The 14878-nt window shown below is 51.2% G+C and overlaps 1 protein-coding gene across 1 annotated transcript in view; it reads left to right on the forward strand.

Moving 5' to 3' along the window:
* GIPR (gastric inhibitory polypeptide receptor) overlaps window positions 1–14517 on the forward strand; it is a 29049-nt gene extending 14532 nt beyond the window's left edge. The window contains exons 3-14 of the mRNA XM_072123572.1: window positions 242–338; window positions 1800–1907; window positions 1987–2111; window positions 3843–3946; window positions 4846–4999; window positions 6905–7064; window positions 8171–8231; window positions 8333–8402; window positions 8954–9042; window positions 9224–9362; window positions 14194–14235; window positions 14350–14517. Coding sequence (XP_071979673.1) covers window positions 242–338; window positions 1800–1907; window positions 1987–2111; window positions 3843–3946; window positions 4846–4999; window positions 6905–7064; window positions 8171–8231; window positions 8333–8402; window positions 8954–9042; window positions 9224–9362; window positions 14194–14235; window positions 14350–14472 — 1272 coding nt within the window. The 3' untranslated portion in view covers window positions 14473–14517. The remainder of the gene's footprint in view (window positions 1–241; window positions 339–1799; window positions 1908–1986; window positions 2112–3842; window positions 3947–4845; window positions 5000–6904; window positions 7065–8170; window positions 8232–8332; window positions 8403–8953; window positions 9043–9223; window positions 9363–14193; window positions 14236–14349) is intronic.
* Window positions 14518–14878: the final 361 nt, after the last annotated feature.

Consider the following 14878-nt stretch of genomic DNA (forward strand, 5'->3'; position numbering starts at 1 on the left):
GGATGCGGGTGATGATGAGGACGTGGGTGATGATGAGGAGGACTTGGGTAATGATGAGGAGGATGTGGGTGATGATGATGATGATGCAGGCGATGATGAGGACGTGGGTGATGATGAGGAGGACGCGGGTGATGATGATAAGGACATGGGTGATTATGAGGAGGACATGGGTGATTATGAGGAGGACATGGGTGATGATGAGGAGGATGCGGGTGATGATGTCCTCTGGTTGCTGCCCTAGGCATGCAGAGCCAACACTGTGCAGGAGACGGTTCAGGCCTGGAAGAAATATCAGGAGGAGTGCGAGAGGAAGATGAAGGAGGATCCTGCTCTGACCGGTCAGCAGGATGAGACAAAGGACTGCCCGGACCGCACACCCACTCAGACTGCCCGGACCGCGCACCCACTCAGACTGCCCGAACCGCGCACCCACTCATACTGCCCGAACCGCGCACCCACTCAGACTGCCCGAACCGCGCACCCACTCATACTGCCCGAACCGCGCACCCACTCGTTCTGCCCGGACCGCACACCCACTCGTACTGCCCGGACCGCTCACCCACTCGTACTGCCCGGACCGCTCACCCACTCAGACTGCCCGAACCGCGCACCCACTCAGACTGCCCGGACCGCACACCCACTCGTACTGCCCGGACCGCTCACCCACTCGGACTGCCCGGACCGCTCACCCACTCAGACTGCCTGGACCGCTCACCCACTCAGACTGCCCGGACCGCTCACCCACTCAGACTGCCCGGACCGCTCACCCACTCAGACTGCCCGGACCGCACACCCACTCAGACTGCCCGGACCGCACACCCACTCGTACTGCCCGGACCGCTCACCCACTCGTACTGCCCGGACCGCACACCCACTCGTACTGCCCGGACCGCTCACCCACTCGTACTGCCCGGACCGCTCACCCACTCGTACTGCCCGGACCGCTCACCCACTCGTACTGCCCGGACCGCTCACCCACTCAGACTGCCCGAACCGCGCACCCACTCATACTGCCCGAACCACGCACCCACTCATACTGCCCGAACCACGCACCCACTCAGACTGCCCGGACCGCACACCCACTCGTACTGCCCGGACCGCTCACCCACTCATACTGCCCGGACCGCTCACCCACTCATACTGCCCGGACCGCTCACCCACTCAGACTGCCCAGACCGCTCACCCACTCAGACTGCCCGAACCGCGCACCCACTCATTCTGCCCGAACCACGCACCCACTCAGACTGCCCGGACCGCACACCCACTCGTACTGCCCGGACCGCTCACCCACTCAGACTGCCCGAACCGCGCACCCACTCAGACTGCCCGGACCATGCACCCACTCAGACTGCCCGGACCGCTCACCCACTCGTACTGCCCGGACCGCTCACCCACTTGTACTGCCCGGACCGCTCACCCACTCGTACTGCCCGGACCGCTCACCTACTCGTACTGCCCGAACCGCGCACCCACTCGTACTGCCCGAACCGCGCACCCACTCGTACTGCCCGAACCGCGCACCCACTCGTACTGCCCGAACCGCGCACCCACTCAGACTGCCCGGACCGCGCACCCACTCAGACTGCCCGGACCGCGCACCCACTCAGACTGCCCGGACCGCATACCCACTCAGACTGCCCGGACTGCACACCCACTCTGACTGCCCGGACCGCACACCCACTCAGACTGCCCGGACCGCTCACCCACTCAGACTGCCCGGACCGCTCACCCACTCTTCCCCAGCTGCTCAGGACTCCACTTTCATGCACAGGACCCTCAGTCTGTCCCATTTGTTGCAGGTGTGTTCTGTAATCGCACATTTGACATGTACGTCTGCTGGGGAGATGCTGCAGCTAATACAACCCACGCCGAGCCGTGTCCCACCTACCTGCCCTGGTACCCTCTAGGTGAGAGAAGGGGGAGGACCCTGTGTGGTGGATTGAGTGACCGCTGACTGAGTGACACCTTCTCTTGGTCATTCCCCAGTGAGAGGCGGCCTGGTGTTCCGGCGCTGCAGTGCAGATGGTCAGTGGGTTCAGGATGAGACAGAAATGCCCTGGAGAGACCATTCACAGTGCGAGAACATCGACCCCGAGCAGGAACAGTCACAGGTGAGAGAACACCGAACACAGGGAAGCCATAGAGACCCGGGACATGGGGGGACAGCCCTGATGATGGGAGGGCAGCCCTGATGATGGGAGGGAGGGCAGCCCTGATGATGGGAGGGAGGGCAGCCCTGATGATGGGAGGGAGGGCAGCCCTGATGATGGGAGGGAGGGCAGCCCTGATCATAGGAGGGAGGGCAGCCCTGATCATAGGAGGGAGGGCAGCCCTGATGATGGGAAGGAGGGCAGCCCTGAAGATGGGAGGGAGGGCAGCCCTGATGATGGGAGGGAGGGCAGCCCTGATGACGTGATAAGGTTCCCCTTGGGGTATTACGGCGTACGTATGGTGATGGATCCCCAGGCACATGGCAAAGGGGAGCAGCAGAAGCCAGGGATCACACATGGAGACGGGGATGTTGAACAACAAATATTATATTGGTCCACAGGGAGGTTGTCCGCATTATACAAAGGAGCCATTGAGGTTAATAGCATACTATGATGGAGGGTGGGGCAATGGGCGTGGCCTATGGTGTATGATGATTTATGGAGGGACAGTCCTGATGATGTAATGGGGGGCAGTCCTGATGATGTAATGGGGGGTTGTCCTGATGATGTAATGGGGGGTTGTCCTGATGATGTAATGCGGTGCTGTCCTGATGATGTAATGGGGGCTGTCCTGATGATGTAATGGGGGGCAGTCCTGATGATGTAATGGGGGGTTGTCCTGATGATGTAATGGGGGGCTGTCCTGATGATGTAATGGGGGGTTGTCCTGATGATGTAATGGGGGCTGTCCTGATGATGTAATGGGGGGTTGTCCTGATGATGTAATGGGGGGCAGTCCTGATGATGTAATGGGGGGTTGTCCTGATGATGTAATGGGGGGTTGTCCTGATGATGTAATGGGGGGCTGTCCTGATGATGTAATGGGGGGCTGTCCTGATGATGTAATGGGGGGCTGTCCTGATGATGTAATGGGGGGCCATCCTGATGATGTAATGGGGGGCCATCCTGATGATGTAATGGGGGTCAGTCCTGATGATGTAATGGGGGGTTGTCCTGATGATGTAATGGGGGGTTGTCCTGATGATGTAATGGGGGGCAGTCCTGATGATGTAATGGGGGGCTGTCCTGATGATGTAATGTGGTGCTGTCCTGATGATGTAATGGGGGAAGTCCTGATGATGTAATGGGGGGCTGTCCTGATGATGTAATGGGGGGCAGTCCTGATGATGTAATGGGGGGTTGTCCTGATGATGTAATGCGGTGCTGTCCTGATGATGTAATGGGGGGCAGTCCTGATGATGTAATGCGGTGCTGTCCTGATGATGTAATGGGGGGTTGTCCTGATGATGTAATGGGGGGTTGTCCTGATGATGTAATGGGGGGCAGTCCTGATGATGTAATGGGGGGCTGTCCTGATGATGTAATGGGGGGCTGTCCTGATGATGTAATGTGGTGCTGTCCTGATGATGTAATGGGGGGTTGTCCTGATGATGTAATGGGGGGTTGTCCTGATGATGTAATGGGGGGCAGTCCTGATGATGTAATGGGGGGCTGTCCTGATGATGTAATGGGGGGCTGTCCTGATGATGTAATGTGGTGCTGTCCTGATGATGTAATGGGGGAAGTCCTGATGATGTAATGGGGGGCTGTCCTGATGATGGAGGGAGGGCAGTCCTGTAGCAATGGTTATGCTGGGTATTGTAATGTCGGTGACACTTTTTGTCTTCCTAGCATCAGGCCTGGATCCTGTCGCAGCTGCGGATCATGTATAGTGTGGGATATGGCATCTCCTTGGCCGCGCTGCTGGTGGCTCTCTGCATCCTGACTTTATTGAGGTCAGTGCCGCCTTTTATGTGCCTTAGTTTATGTACTCATACATACATACATACACATACACTTCACTATACACCATCACATACACTGACCTGCCATGTTGGATATCATGTAGACTTCCATCTCTCTCAGGACACTGTTGGGGAGAGAGAAACCAGATAAAGAAGGAGAGAAGGAGCGGAGGGAAAACTCTTTAAATCCATGAAAGGCTTTTACCATAATAACCTGCAGACAGTGGAGATCTGTGTAGCCATACCTTTGTGTGTGTACTAAGTAGAAGCAGGACTGTGAAATGTGAACTTTAATCCAGGTTTTTCGCTCCTGCAAATGCTAATGCCAAGTTTTTCAGACTGGAGAACTTTCTGTTGCACACGTGCAGCTCCTGTAAATCCTGCCGACACCTCGCCTGATCCACAACCATCTACGGTATAAAGGGAGTGGAGCTCTGATACATCAGTGCAGGCGGATTAGACAGCCCTGGGTCCCTCCAGAGTGTCAGGCCCCAATCGCCCAAACTGCCCTTATGGTGATCCACCATTCATCTCCTTTTCACAGGATAAGAGATAACAAGGCGATTGTTATCCCCTCTCCTGCGGATAGATGGTAGCTTTCAGCCCTGCAGACATCAGAACAGAACCCCAGATGGCACCACATCATAATTAGGCTCCAGACAACAATTTGGTATAACTAGACCAAGAACCAAATCATCTCTATACAAAACACTCAGAATGACTGGTGAGGACCAGTCAGTGGTTCCAGTCAGTGGTTACAGTGGACCAGTCAGTGGTACCAGTCAGTGGACCAGTCAGTGGTTACAGTGGTAGCCATGTCCCACACGTTTCATATTTCCAGACTGGATCCTGTGGGTTATTCAGCTGTTCCTTCCCCTCTGGTGTTTCAGACGCCTCTGCTGCACCCGGAACCTCATCCACTGTAACCTGTTTGTGTCGTTTATCCTCCGCGCTGTGTCGCTGCTGTCCCGGGACGCTCTGCTGGAGCAGCCACATGGCGCCATCCAGGGAGAGGAGGACCTGACCGCTCTGCTGAGAGAGAGGGTGAGGAAATGGCAAGCACATGGAGGGGCCTACAAGGCGGGGCTACACAGGTCACACAGATGGACAAGGTGGGGCTACACAGGTCACACAGATGGACAAGGCGGGGCTACACAGGTCACACAGATGGACAAGGCAGGGCTACACAGGTCACACAGATGGACAAGGCGGGGCTACACAGGTCACACAGATGGACAAGGTGGGGCTATACAGGTCACACAGATGGACAAGGCGGGGATACACATGTCACACAGATGGACAAGGTGGGGCTACACAGGTCACACAGATGGACAAGGTGGGGCTACACAGGTCACACAGATGGACAAGGCGGGGCTACACAGGTCACACAGATGGACAAGATGGGGCTACACAGGTCACACAGATGGACAAGATGGGGCTACAATTGTGTACAAGAAAAGATCGTGTCAAGACAACCAAACTATAAGCAAAGTATCAAACTTTATTTGCACATACTAAATATTTTGACAAACACTGACCAGTTTAAAAACACTTAAAACGTGTAACAAGTACACAAACACAAATGGCTCTCCCCTGATGAAGTCACCTTAGGTGACGGAACGCGTGGGGCATCACGACCCCCTGGCTGTCTCTGGTGTTGTGGTCCGGTAAACTACTATGATTTTGCTTGTATATGGGCTATATGCAGCGCCTTATACCTTATGACTATTGCTATGTAGGAAAGTTTACTGTACCATTGTGTTAGTATGCACTTTATGTAGCTGATTCCTTTGGGAGCTCTTACTGTATATACCTATCGACACCAGATACGATTTATTGCAGTCAGGGTGGTTTCCTTGGGATGATTCTACCACTTTCATCCCATTGAGTCCTTTTGTGTTTGTGTACTTGTTACACGTTTTAAGTGTTTTTAAACTGGTCAGTGTTTGTCAAAATATTTAGTATGTGCAAATAAAGTTTGATACTTTGCTTATAGTTTGGTTGTCTTGACACGCTCTTTTCTTGTACACAATTGTTGGCATTCTGTGTCTATAAAACAACCGGTATACATTTGCTGTGCAGGGCCCACACCCTTTTGTCGTAAATTCAAGGTGGGGCTACACAGGTCACACAGATGGACAAGGCGAGGCTACACAGGTCACACAGATGGACAAGTTGGGGCTACACAGGTCACACAGATGGACAAGTTGGGGCTACACAGGTCACACAGATGGACAAGGTGGGGCTACACAGGTCACACAGATGGACAAGTTGGGGCTACACAGGTCACACAGATGGACAAGGTGGGGCTACACAGGTCACACAGATGGACAAGGCGGGGCTACACAGGTCACACAGATGGACAAGGCGGGGCTACACAGGTCACACAGATGGACAAGGTGGGGCTACACAGGTCACACAGATGGACAAGATGGGGCTACACATGTCACACAGATGGACAAGGCGGGGCTACACAGGTCACACAGATGGACAAGGCGGGGCTACACAGGTCACACAGATGGACAAGGCGGGGCTACACAGGTCACACAGATGGACAAGATGGGGCTACACATGTCACCGAGATGGACAAGGCGGGGCTACACAGGTCACACAGATAGACAAGGCGGGGCTACACAGGTCACACAGATGGACAAGATGGGGCTACACATGTCACACAGATGGACAAGGCGGGGCTACACATCTACACATGTCACACAGATAGACAAGGCGGGGCTACACAGGTCACACAGATGGACAAGGCGGGGCTACACAGGTCACACAGATAGACAAGGTGGGGCTACACATGTCACACAAATAGTCATAGTGGGACTACACATGTCACATGGATGGACGGGGCAGGGGCTACACAGGTCAAGAAAGAGATCTGTAAGAACTGGACACAACATGAGACGTTGCCTTGTTTGTAATTTGTAATCTCTCCATTTCCAGACCTTGGTGGGATGCCGTGTAGCACAGACCATCACTCAGTATTGTGTAGCCGCCAATTACTACTGGCTGCTGGTGGAGGGGCTCTACCTGCACAACCTGCTGCTCGTGCTGTCGTTCTCTGAGGAGGCCGCGCTCCCGCGTTACATGGTGCTGGGCTGGGGTGAGGATCCTCTCTACATTATTATAGGGCTACTACTAGGTGTGGCCTGACTGACATGTGGGTGGAGCCTTGCTTGTGTGTGGGTGGAGCATGAGTGATATATGCATGTGGGTGGAGCATGGATTATGTGTCCTTAGCAGAATCTTCTACCCAGCCTTGAAGGAGCTAAATCTCACCCGCAAAGAAAAGAGAAGATCTCCTTCAGACTTATTTGTCATCTCTATAACCCTCTGTCCTCATCCAAACTCCAGAAAGGAGTCTTCTCTCCCCCTTCAGACTCCTTTGACACCCTCCAGACCCCTCTGTCCTCCTCCTCTTCCAGACTTATCCGGGCTCCTCCTCCAGACCCCTCTGTCCTCCTCCTCCTCCAGACCCCTCTGTCCTCCTCCTCTTCCAGACTTATCTGGGCTCCTCCTCCAGACCCCTCTGTTCTCCTCCTCCTCCAGACCCCTCTGTCCTCCTCCAGACTCCACTGTCCTCCTCCTCCAGACCCCTCTGTCCTCCTCCTCCAGACCCCTCTGTCCTCCGCCTCCTCCTCCAGGCTCCTCTGTCCTCCTCCTCCTCCTCCTCCAGGCTCCTCTGTCCTCCTCCTCCTCCAGTCTCCTCTGTCCTCCTCCTCCTCCAGGCTCCTCTGTCTTCCTCCTCCTCCTCCAGGCTCCTCTGTCCTCCTCCTCCTCCTCCAGTCTCCTCTGTCCTCCTCCTCCTCCAGACCCCTCTGTCCTCCTCCAGACTCCACTGTCCTCCTTCTCCACACTCCACTGTCCTCCTCCTCCAGACCCCTCTGTCCTCCTCCTCCAGACCCCTCTGTCCTCCCCCTCCTCCTCCAGGCTTCTCTGTCCTCCTCCTCCTCCAGGCTCCTCTGTCCTCCTCCCTCCAGACTCCGCTGTCCTCCTCCTCCTCCAGGCTCCTCTGTCCTCCTCCTCCTCTTCCAGGCTCCTCTGTCCTCCTCCTCCTCCAGGCTCCTTTGTCCTCCTCCTCCAGGCTCCTCTGTCCTCCTCCTCCAGTCTCCTCTGTCGTCCTCCTCCTCCTCCTCCAGACTCCTCTGACCTCCCTGCATGTGGTGTCCCCTGAAGGCCTGTAAATGTTCTTTGTCTTGCATGTTGCAGGGGCCCCAATTCTGTTTGTCATCCCATGGGTGGTCATGCGACAGCTCTATGAGAACACACAGTAAGTAGCACTTATCCCCCTCCATGCCCTGTACACAGAGACCATCAGACGAGCATCTAGTAGCACAAGGTTGTGCCCTGATCCTATCCCTTGTGTTGTAGCTGCTGGGAAAGAAATGACAACCGCTCTTACTGGTGGATCATCCGCTCTCCCATCCTGCTGGCCGTGCTGGTGAGTCCTGGGACTTCCAAACATGACATATTGGGGCTCATTTACTAAGGGTCCGAACGTCGCACTTTCGTTGGGTTTCCCGAATATTTCCGTTTTGCGCCAAATTGCCCCGGGGTTTTTGCCACACGCGATCGTATTTTGGCGCATTGGCGCCGGCTTTCACGCGACAGAAATCAAGGGCGTGGCCGCCCGACAACCCGACGGATTCGGAAAAACCACGGAATTTAAAAAACGATTTGTGTCACAAGATGAAGCACTTACATGCACCTGGAAGAAGAAGGTGAACTCTGGCGGACCTCGGCGCTGCAGCGACACCTGGTGGATATCGGGCGCACGATCTTTGTGAATCCCGGCAGAACCCAACTGCAGGATCGCGACTGGACCGGGTAAGTAAATGAGCCCCCCTGATACATTGACTAACAGGCAGTACACATCTCTTGCTATATATATATATATATATATATACATATATATATATATATATGTGTGTGATTACTTCTTCGTTCTGCGCCTCACTCCAGTGATTAGTTAATCTTGTGTGATGTCATCAGGTGAACTTCTTCATCTTTTTACGGATTCTGCGAATCCTGGTGCTGAAACTGAGAGCCAATCAGATGAGGAGGAGTGACCGCAAGTACAGGTAATAATCCAGACCACCCTGCAGAGCATCATCTCCTCTAGATATACAACACAGCCCTGCAGAGTATCATCCCCAGCACAATACAGATCACAGCCTTGCAGAACATTATCTAATCCTCAGCCTGCAGAGCATCATACCCTGAATAATACTGCAGAGCATCTCTTCTCCCTCCTCTTCGCAGGTTGGCCAAGTCCACACTGACACTAATTCCACTGCTTGGGATTCATGAAGCCGTCTTCAACCTCATTCCTGAGGAGAGCGCCACAGGCCGAGTGCGGTACAGCAAGCTGGGACTAGAACTGCTGCTCAGCTCCTTCCATGTACGAAAACTGGGGGAAAGTATAATCAGCACTAGAAGAAGCCCACTATATACAGATTATACACCACCACTAGGGGGAGCTCACTACATACAGATTATACACCACCACTAGGGGGAGCTCACTACATACAGATTGTACAGCCACCACTAGGGGAAGCTCACTACATACAGATTATACACCACCACTAGGGGGAGCTCACTACATACAGATTATACAGCACTACTAGAGGGAGCTCACTATATACAGATTATACAGCCACCACTAGAGGGAGATCACTATATACAGATTATACAGTCACCACTAGGAGGAGATCACTACATACAGATTATACAGCCACCACTAGGGGGAGATCACTACATACAGATTATACAGCACTACTAGAGGGAGATCACTATATACAGATTATACAGTCACCACTAGGAGGAGATCACTACATACAGATTATACAGCCACCACTAGGGGGAGATCACTACATACAGATTATACACCACCACTAGGAGGAGCTCACTACATACAGATTATACATCCACCACTAGGAGGAGATCACTACATACAGATTATACACCACCACTAGGGGGAGCTCACTACATACAGATTATACACCACCACTAGGAGGAGCTCACTACATACAGATTATACAGCACTACTAGAGGGAGCTCACTATATACAGATTATACAGCACTACTAGGGGGAGCTCACTATATACAGATTATACAGACACCACTAGAGGGAGCTCACTACATACAGATTATACAGACACCACTAGAGGGAGCTCACTACATACAGATTATACACCACCACTAAGGGGAGATCACTACATACAGATTATACACCACTAGGAGGAGCTCACTACATACAGATTATACATCCACCACTAGGAGGAGATCACTACATACAGATTATACAGCCACCACCAGGAGGAGCTCACTACATACAGATTATACACCACCACTAGGGGAGCTCACTACATACAGTTTATACAACCACCACTAGGAGGAGATCACTACATACAGATTATACACCACCACTAGGAGGAGATCACTACATACAGATTATACAGCCACCACCAGGAGGAGCTCACTACATACAGATTATACACCACCACTAGGAGGAGATCACTACATACAGATTATACATCACCACTAGGAGGAGATCACTACATACAGATTATACATCACCACTAGGAGGAGATCACTACATACAGATTATACAGCCACCACCAGGAGGAGCTCACTACATACAGATTATACACCACCACTAGGGGAGCTCACTACATACAGTTTATACAACCACCACTAGGAGGAGATCACTACATACAGATTATACACCACCACTAGTGGGAGATCACTATATACACATTATACACCACCACTAGGGGGAGCTCACTACATACAGATTATACACCACCACTAGGGGGAGATCACTACATTCAGATTATACACCACCACTAGGAGGAGCTCACTACATACAGATTATACACCACCACTAGGGGGAGATCACTACATACAGATTATACAGCCACCACTAGGGGGAGATCACTACATACAGATTATACAGCACTACTAGAGGGAGATCACTATATACAGATTATACAGTCACCACTAGGAGGAGATCACTACATACAGATTATACAGCCACCACTAGGGGGAGATCACTACATACAGATTATACACCACCACTAGGAGGAGCTCACTACATACAGATTATACATCCACCACTAGGAGGAGATCACTACATACAGATTATACACCACCACTAGGGGGAGCTCACTACATACAGATTATACACCACCACTAGGAGGAGCTCACTACATACAGATTATACAGCACTACTAGAGGGAGCTCACTATATACAGATTATACAGCACTACTAGGGGGAGCTCACTATATACAGATTATACAGACACCACTAGAGGGAGCTCACTACATACAGATTATACAGACACCACTAGAGGGAGCTCACTACATACAGATTATACACCACCACTAAGGGGAGATCACTACATACAGATTATACACCACTAGGAGGAGCTCACTACATACAGATTATACATCACCACTAGGAGGAGATCACTACATACAGATTATACAGCCACCACCAGGAGGAGCTCACTACATACAGATTATACACCACCACTAGGGGAGCTCACTACATACAGTTTATACAACCACCACTAGGAGGAGATCACTACATACAGATTATACACCACCACTAGTGGGAGATCACTATATACACATTATACACCACCACTAGGGGGAGCTCACTACATACAGATTATACACCACCACTAGGGGGAGATCACTACATTCAGATTATACACCACCACTAGGAGGAGCTCACTACATACAGATTATACACCACCACTAGGGGGAGATCACTACATACAGATTATACACCACCACTAGGGGGAGCTCACTACATACAGATTATACAGCACTACTAGAGGGAGCTCACTACATACAGATTATACACCACCACTAGGGGGAGCTCACTACATACAGATCATACAGCCACCACTAGGGGGAGCTCACTACATACAGATTATACACCACCACTAGGGGAGCTCACTACATACAGATTATACACCACCACTAGGGGGAGCTCACTACATACAGATTATACACCACCACTAGGAGGAGCTCACTACATACAGATTATAAAGCCACCACTAGGAGGAGTTCACTACATACAGATTATACACCACCACTAGGGGGAGCTCACTACATACAGAGTATACAGCCACCAATAGGGGGAGCTCACTACATACAGATTATACATCACCACTAGGGGGAGATCACTACATACAGATTATACAACCACCACTAGGAGGAGATCACTACATACAGATTATACACCACCACTAGTGGGAGATCACTATATACACATTATACACCACCACTAGGGGGAGCTCACTACATACAGATTATACACCACCACTAGGGGGAGATCACTACATTCAGATTATACACCACCACTAGGAGGAGCTCACTACATACAGATTATACACCACCACTAGGGGGAGATCACTACATACAGATTATACACCACCACTAGGGGGAGATCACTACATACAGATCATACAGCCACCACTAGGGGGAGCTCACTACATACAGATTATACACCACCACTAGGGGAGCTCACTACATACAGATTATACACCACCACTAGGGGGAGATCACTACATACAGATTATACAACCACCACTAGGAGGAGATCACTACATACAGATTATACAACCACCACTAGGAGGAGATCACTACATACAGATTATACACCACCACTAGTGGGAGATCACTATATACACATTATACACCACCACTAGGGGGAGCTCACTACATACAGATTATACACCACCACTAGGGGGAGATCACTACATTCAGATTATACAATACCACTAGGAGGAGCTCACTACATACAGATTATACACCACCACTAGGCGGAGATCACTACATACAGATTATACACCACCACTAGGGGGAGCTCACTACATACAGATCATACAGCCACCACTAGGGGGAGCTCACTACATACAGATTATACACCACCACTAGGGGAGCTCACTACATACAGATTATACACCACCACTAGGGGGAGCTCACTACATACAGATTATACACCACCACTAGGAGGAGCTCACTACATACAGATTATAAAGCCACCACTAGGAGGAGTTCACTACATACAGATTATACACCACCACTAGGGGGAGCTCACTACATACAGAGTATACAGCCACCAATAGGGGGAGCTCACTACATACAGATTATACATCACCACTAGGGGGAGATCACTACATACAGATTATACATCCACCACTAGGGGGAGCTCCCTACATACAGATTATACATCACCACTAGGGGGAGCTCACTACATACAGATTATACAGCCACCACTAGGGGGAGCTCACTACATACAGATTATACACCACCACTAGGGGGAGATCACTATATACAGATTATACACCACCACTAGGGGGAGCTCACTATATCCAGAATATACAGCCACCACTAGGGGGAGCTCACTACATACAGATTATACACCACCACTAGGGGGAGCTTACTACATACAGATTATACAGCCACCACTAGGGGGAGCTCACTACATACAGATTATACAGCCACCACTAGGGGGAGCTCACTACATACAGATTATACAGCCACCACTAGGGGGAGATCACTACATACAGATTATACAAACACCACTAGGGGGAGCTCCCTACATACAGATTATACAGCCACCACTAGGGGGAGCTCACTACATACAGATTATACAGCCACCACTAGGGGGAGCTCACTACATACAGATTATACAGCCACCACTAGGGGGAGATCACTACATACAGATTATACAAACACCACTAGGGGGAGCTCACTACATACAGATTATACACCACCACTAGGAGGAGATCACTACATACAGATTATACAGCCACCACTAGGGGGAGCTCACTACATACAGATTATACAGCCACCACTAGGGGGAGCTCACTACATACAGATTATACACCACCACTAGGAGGAGCTCACTACATACAGATTATACACCACCACTAGGGGGAGCTCACTACATACAGATTATACACCACCACTAGGGGGATCTCACTACATACAGATTATACACCACCACTAGGGGGAGCTCACTACATACAGATTATTTGTTATTAGTGCTGGTCACAGATACTGTTGCCCTCTGGGGTCCTGTGGCTCACCCATCCAACAAACCAATAGACACCTGATGAATTTTTGTAGCTGGAGTTTCCCTTTAAATGAGCTGGTAGTGATGATGGGGGGAGTAGTCCCAGTAGTGATTCTTCTTCCTCTGTGTCCTGCAGGGCCTGCTGGTCGCTGTGCTCTACTGCATCTGTAATAAGGAGGTGAGAGGATCCTCCACACTTTACCTTATCCCATGACCCCCTACCCCACCCCCTGACCCCATTGCTCTATACTGCCCCCCATAGACCCCAGGTCTCATATTGTGTCTCTGGCAGGTTCAGGCTGAGCTGCGAAGGAAACTGCAAGAAACCTTCAGAGGAGATAACACATCGTGTGGCCCCCGACCCCTGCACCCACCTTCTCAGAAGAGCCCCCATTACCAGGACCCTGATGTCTGAGAGCTACAACCCCCCCCCCCACCTATTTATTCCTTGTATAGTGACCCCCACAGTAAACTCCGCTGCAACACGAGTGACGCATCGTTCTTTCCCACCGCAACAAAATACAGAGCAAGACCCCAGCAAGGGCAAGTATACAGGATAGGAGTAGTAGTACTGTGCTGTGCCCATATATACAGGATAGGAGTAGTAGTACTGTGCTGTGCCCATATATACAGGATAGGAGTAGTAGTACTGTGCCCATGTATACAGGATAGGAGTAGTAGTACTGTGCTGTGACTATATATACAGGATAGGAGTGGTAGTACTGTGCCCATGTATATAGGATAGGAGTAGTAGTACTGTGCGGTGCCTATATATACAGGATAGGAGTGGTAGTACTGTGCCCATGTATACAGGATAGGAG

Source organism: Engystomops pustulosus, chromosome 9 (genome assembly GCF_040894005.1).
Source record: "Engystomops pustulosus chromosome 9, aEngPut4.maternal, whole genome shotgun sequence".
Taxonomy (NCBI): domain Eukaryota; kingdom Metazoa; phylum Chordata; class Amphibia; order Anura; family Leptodactylidae; genus Engystomops; species Engystomops pustulosus.